General features: G+C 42.0%; 1 protein-coding gene across 1 annotated transcript; it reads right to left on the bottom strand.

Moving 5' to 3' along the window:
- Positions 1 to 4,137: 4,137 nt before the first annotated feature.
- On the bottom strand, positions 4,138 to 6,262 carry ACRALDRAFT_1062817 (uncharacterized protein). Its single transcript, XM_071016676.1, has one exon. It carries the CDS (start codon positions 6,131 to 6,133, stop codon positions 4,343 to 4,345), a length of 1,791 nt encoding a protein of 596 aa, XP_070876218.1. The 5' UTR covers positions 6,134 to 6,262; the 3' UTR covers positions 4,138 to 4,342.
- Between the last annotated feature and the right edge of the window lie 355 nt (positions 6,263 to 6,617).

Raw genomic sequence — 6,617 nt, 5'->3', positions numbered from 1 at the left:
TAGTAACTGGTTTAGGCAGATTAAGATAATTAGGGCCTCTAAGAAAAAAAGGGTTAAGAAATAAGAAGCAGTTATATATTAAGTCTATAAGTCTAAGGATAATTCCACTTAGCGATAAGGGGTAGGAGCCCTTTTCTTAGGGGCCCTAAAGGATATAATATAAGTATTCTCCGCTAAGGCTTAGGAGGGAACCTATTATAGTTAGACTAATAGAGATACCTATAAGGAATAGGATAGGGTATCGCTAGCCGTTATAGGAGATTAGTTTAAGTCGTATCCGGGGTCCACTAATAGGTTTACCTAACCGCCGGGTCTATAAGGGCGCGGTATCTCGGGGCTTCTTAATAGGTTCTTTAAACTATTAGGGCCTTATATAACTAGATTTTCTTAACATTCTCGGCGCTAAGGACTTACCGCTATTCGTATAGGCCTTTATTACCCTACTTGTAATAAGGTTAACCCTACGCCTTTATTATTTCCTATTTAAAGGGTTATAATAAAAGATTTTTTCTATCTAGACTCTATAGCCTCTAATAGTCTATATCCGTAACTTTTCCTGTTCTAGTAAGGGAGCGCGCCCTCCGTCTTTATATCTATACTATATCTGGAATTAATCTTATAGTTAATCTATTCTTCGTTCCACTTATTCTACCTTTCCCTTAATTATTTTTTACTTTTCTGCCTATCTTTACCTTATCGGCGGTAGGGGCCTATCTCTTTATCTATAGCTCTTATCTTATTTTTAGTAAGGAGGATCCGTCCCTATTTTCTAGTTATTAGGTTTTATTAAGGCTATATAGGGGGCAGGTTTCCTAGGCTATTATTATAATCTTGATACTAATTTTAAATATTAAAACTTTATTTTAATTTCGGCCCCTTAACTATATACTTCCCTTTTCATTTCCGTAATTAACGTGCAGTTTATTTAGGTAGGCCGGAACTCCCCTAAAGTATTTTCGGTTACCCTAATAAAACGATTAGGACTTCCTAGGCAGCGAATAGATCCGCCTCCGAGCACTAATTAAAAAGAGATAAGGCCGTTACTATACAGAACGGCTTAGGTAGTATAATCTCGGATAAGTCTTCGATAATAGGAGTGCTTAAGACCATAAAGTGTATATAACTAAAATAACATATATAATAAGGAAACCTTTAAAAGAGGTTCCTAGAGGTGCGCGCTGCTCTGATCAGGGCAACGTAGCTTAAACGAAGTAAATATAATAAACGGGGCAAAACTTAGGGTTAAAAGGATAATAATTATATAGGATAATAAGCATTCTCTGTGTCTAGGTAGCGTCGCCACGTATATATAATATATAGGATAAAATAGAAAAGCGCGCGCGTCTCATAACGTCACGTGATGTCCTAACGATATAGCACTGGGTCTCCGATGCACCCCTCTATAGTGGTGGAAAAGGGTAGTAGAAAAGGGGGGCGGAAAAGATTTTCTTATAAAGTGACGTAATTAAGCACGTAATTAGTCACGTGATTAGTCACGTAACTACTTATACACCGTATTATATTATATTAAGGTGTTTATATTATTGGCTTATGGTTGTATAATAAGTCACGTAACTAATTATATAATTAATTATATGACCTTATAAGAAAAAGATTTCCGCCCTCTTTTCCACTACTCATTTCCACTATCCTTTCCATTACTCTTTTCCACCACCCTTTCCACCACTCTTGTCCATCACCCTTTTCTACTGCTCCCTTCTACCTCTTAGTAGATATAATATATTCGTATCGCCTAGAGGTTTATATATAGAAGGTTATTATAAGTAGTGAATTTACAGTTATAGATATCAGAGATAAGATTAGGTGAGAAAGTCTTATCCTAATATATATGTACTGGTACGCGATATCTGCAGCTAAGATAGTGGCGTATACAGACTACTACGCGGGCTTATATAACCTTCCGAAATAGGATAGAGAGGGCTGTAAATAGTAGACAGGGCGGCTGTAAACAGTGATACTTGCCCGTGACACCCGAAGATTCTAGTTGCTGTTAATCGATAAGGAGAAACGACTATTAAAAGGATTCTCGGATATATCTAAGCCGGCTATTAACGCCGGGATCGCTATGTTCGAGCTTAAGATTAGCGTCTATATATAATAATTTTTTACTTGTATAATTAAAGGATTAGACTAAGACGTGTTCTTAGGGAAGACGTGGTTAAAATATAATAGCGTTATATACTACGCGAAGAATTATAGGTTATACTATGTAATTACTAATATTAACCTACAATTAGTAGGCGATGATAAGCCGGCTAATATATAAGCTATCTACGACGTAAGATTAGTCTCGGTATCTATATTTATAACCACGATATAGTAACTAAGCACGGGACTAAAAGGGAAGGAAAGGGACGAGTTCGATAGCTTTATCCGCGCTATTAGTATATAAGATATCGATAAGGCCCTTCTTTTATATATATATATATATTGATTGCTGGTATATAACCCTAAAGCTATGCCGTGGCGGGCTATAACGCTAGGCGCTATAGTCCTCAAAATTAGCGAAGTATTAGGCTATAGTATAGTTGTAAAATCAGTGAATAATAAAGGAAATCCTCTATACTAATCTGCCCAATACCCTGCTTTCTATACTTAGAATCAGCCAAACCAAACCAGGAAAAGTCACACTATAGAATCCTATCACGGGCATAATTCATCAAATTCAGGGATAGCCTGAATAGGAGGAAATAATATATCTTAATAGTAACGAAGGGGATTAGATAGGAGCGTGGCGTTCGGAGATAGATAGTCGAGTCGGCTCCGGGACTAGTACTATCCGGACCGACCTGGTATAGTGTAATAGGGAGGACCACCGACGGGTAAGTCGTGGTCCTAGGAATGCTTTTAAGGGGATTCTCTAAGGTTCCCGGGGAAGAGGCTCTGGTTATCTATAAAAGGGATAGGTGAAGCTAAACTCCTGACTTCGAGGTTCAGCGAACAATTTAACTCTTAATTCGACCTATTAGTTTATATTACCCTTTTAATTATCTTATAACGTCTCTTTGCTCTTTATATAAAAACCCCTAATAAATCTATAGTAATATGCCTCTTAAACCACTCTGTCGTAGCTATCTTAGTAGCTAAATAGAAGGCCTATAGGCTATATGATTCTTTTTTAGTACTAAATAGTAGCGGTAGAGTTAGCGGTAGGCCTACTAGAGCTTCACGTAGAGTGTCTCTTTCTGTCCTATAAATAGGGCATTGTAAAATCAGGTACGCTATATCCTATACCGGGGAGCCCGGCTAGGATTAGCGGTCTATAAAGTAGTTATAGGCCCGTTTAGAGTAGGGTCTTAGGTAGCTAAAGCCAGTTTTTACCTAGATATAGGCTAATTAAAGCCACTAGGGGCCCTATAAATACAGGGGCTTTTAAGGGAAACGGAGGTTATCCTAAACTAGGCGCCTATATAGGCGCCCTAGCCAGATTATTTTACCCCTTTTTTAAACGTCTTATTTAACAGTCTAAAGGGATTTCTAGTTAGCTATAGTAGCTGTGTTTACCTAGCGTTTTAAGTGCTAAGGGTAACTAACTTAATAGATTTAGTAGCCTTTTTAGGTCTAGAGCCCGTTTACCCACCTTATCTGCTAGTTCGTTACCCTTTATCTCTATATAAGCCAGGCCCTACTAGATAAAGGCCGAGGTGCCTTATTATTTAAGGCGGGAAATATAATATTAAATAGTTTTAGCTTATTACGAGGGGCCCTAAGGGTTAGTCAGGGGGCGGACTTATAGGATATTTATAGCTAAGATCGTGGCGTATATAGACTCCTATATAGGCTCGAGTAACCTTCCTAATTGGGTTTATAACGCTTATAAATAATAGACAGGCCGCTTATAAATAATAGTCCTCCGTAAGCACACTTAAAGTAATTAAACAGCGGTTAAGGTATAGTCGCCTTGCCTTCCTGAAATAGATTAAATAAACGGGAAGTAATAAACAGGGGCTATATAAATAACGGTACTCCTAAAATTTTTATACACGCTTTTATAGAGTAGTTAGGACGCGCCGGTAGGACAATATGACTTAATAGCTTTATCGGCTTACTGATTTATTACTATACTTCCGATAACGGGCTTACCTATAATATATTTCATATATCTGAATTACAGTCGGAATAAATCGAACATTTATTATAGACAATAAAAGACACTAGTCTACAATATAAAATACACAGAGAAATAAGGGGTAAAAGCACCATGGTACCTGAACGCGAAGTGTTAAGGCATTTGCCGAACTGTGCTCACGTAGCCCCGGAATGCAATGATCGGCCGTATCAGGGACCTTGGCACTGATGGTTGACAAGTCCCTATCATACATTAAATACCTTCCCAAGGCCGTACAAGATTTTCTTCCGGCTCGACACTTGATGTATCAGGCCCAGCCACTTTCCGTTCCCTTACGGAATCTCTAGGAAAATCTAACCCAGTAGAGGCAGTTTCTGTGGCCAGGGGATAGCGAGAGAGCAATGACATGGTCTCAGGGCCAGACACCGTCGCAGTGGCAACACCCGGATCGCGCCCATTAGCGATGGCCTCCGCGGCCGACATGCCAAGTTTCGAGGACACGACGTAGTCCGGATTCGGAGTCTCATGTGGGCAGTTGGCTAGGGGCTCGGAACTGCTCGGCCATTGACCCACGTCTAGTTTCAGTGATTCAAGCTCCTTTTGGAAACGTTTCCCGAAGACATCGATGTAGTAAGTTGCGCCATTGTATACACTCCAAGTGAAAACGACCATTAGGAATGCCGCGGAAGCGTAGCGGCTAAGGAGCCATAGACGACATGGTATCATGGTCAGCATTGCGTAGCAGCATTGAATGGCCATGAAGGCTGGCTCTTGCAGGGCGTTCGGCAGTGACAAAACAAATTTCCCTATCCACGACTTGGAATACGACCGGCGAAGCCATGTGAACGATGTGGGCCGACCAGCCGCAATTTTCTCTCGTCGGCGCACTGTTATGAAAAAGTAATAGGACAGTTGCCAGAACGAATACGGGATCGAGCTCCAGGCCACCATAGAAAGAATATTGACATGTGCGTTTGGCGAGGCCATGGCAGAATGCTTCATGTTCCAAACAGCGGGAAATCGAAGTGCCTGTTGGCTATCGGGCCAACAATGGACCATGCAATGCAGAGTCGCACAGGGCATAATGTGTATAAAGAGAGATGTGACCTTGTCGAAACTATGGAAAACCAGAGAGTTTCTCCACATGATAATGGCAACCGCATTGTTCCCGAACGCAAGGCAGTAGACCGCTGCGAAGAGTTGCTTCGAGTTAGGGAAGACCCAAATGCAAATCAGAAGGAGGAGATTGACAAAGTAGCATAAGTCGGCCAGAAAGTAATGGTAACCCCGGCGGTGATACGTGAATACACGTATGGGCATGAAATATATCAACTGAGCGGTGTACCAGACATGGAACCACTGGGGGTAGCCTCCGATCAGGTAGCCGCTGATGAATATATTCATGACGCCGCAGATGAAGGATATCTTCTCGCGCAAGGTGATAATCTTTGTGTCACTCCATCTTGCTGCAAGCTTGTCGACTCCGACGCGCATTTGCTTGCGGTATCTCTCAAGCTGTTCGTCGGCAGTTGGTATGCGACGCCTCCATTCCTCAACCATGCGCTCCCGAGCGTGTTGGCTTCGCGACTTCAACGCATCTTTGGACTTTCGAACCTTTTTTGTCTGTGCCGAAATGCCTTTTTGAAGTTTCTCGAGGTGATGTGGTAGAGCAAAGTTGTCCAGAATGTCTAGAACCGTCAGACGGTCGAGGGGTGGAAAGACATCCCAGTCTTCATGATGGGAACTGCTGCCGGAGAAGGAAGGGTTCCTTGACAGTTGAGGGCTGACAGGCGTGACGGGTCCCAGCGGACGAGACAGAAGATCATGGTCCGCAGAGGGGGAGCTCAAAAAACATGCATGAACAGCGTCGCTGGGCGAGGGGGCGGGAGAGTCGTCAGGTACAGGTACACCGGGATCTTGGCCACGGGCCTGTCTAAGAGAGGCTGGTTCCCCCATCACAGAGTAGCAGAGATGAGAGGTTACGATAACGCAAATATCGCCCGTAAAAATATCGCTCGGGGAAGGCAATTTCCAAGGGGTCATTGATCAGCTAGGAAGACGAGCAAGGACTGCCTATACGACATCGGCTTGCACAGTAGAAGTTATCTCAGTAAGCCTAGACCAAACAAAGGGTGATAGGATAGTGTGGCGTAGACAGTGGTTTTATATAAATTACCGGTCAGGTATACACATACAGTGGGTAACCAAAACTGACTATTTAGTTTGAGTACCACTATTTGCAGCCGGCTTGTCTGGTAATTACAGCACTCTCTATCCTCTTTCGGAAGGTTACGCGAGCCTATAGTAGTCTGTATACGCCACTAGCTAGAGTACCACTATTTATAAGCGGCCTGTCTACTATTTATAAGCGTCTTAAGCCTAATTAGGAAGGTTACGCGAGCCTGTGCAGTAATCTGTATACGCCACGATCTTGGCTATAGATATCCCGTACCGGTACGTATCACGATAGAATTTTTATAGTATTAAGATAGGCCTTAATCGCTACGACTTATACCTGATATTCTAT

Source organism: Sodiomyces alcalophilus (genome assembly GCF_042370955.1).
Source record: "Sodiomyces alcalophilus JCM 7366 unplaced genomic scaffold ACRALscaffold_3, whole genome shotgun sequence".
Taxonomy (NCBI): Eukaryota; Fungi; Ascomycota; class Sordariomycetes; order Glomerellales; family Plectosphaerellaceae; genus Sodiomyces; species Sodiomyces alcalophilus.
The sequence above is the reverse complement of the archived record's forward strand: the minus strand, read 5'-3'. Positions and strand labels throughout refer to the sequence as shown.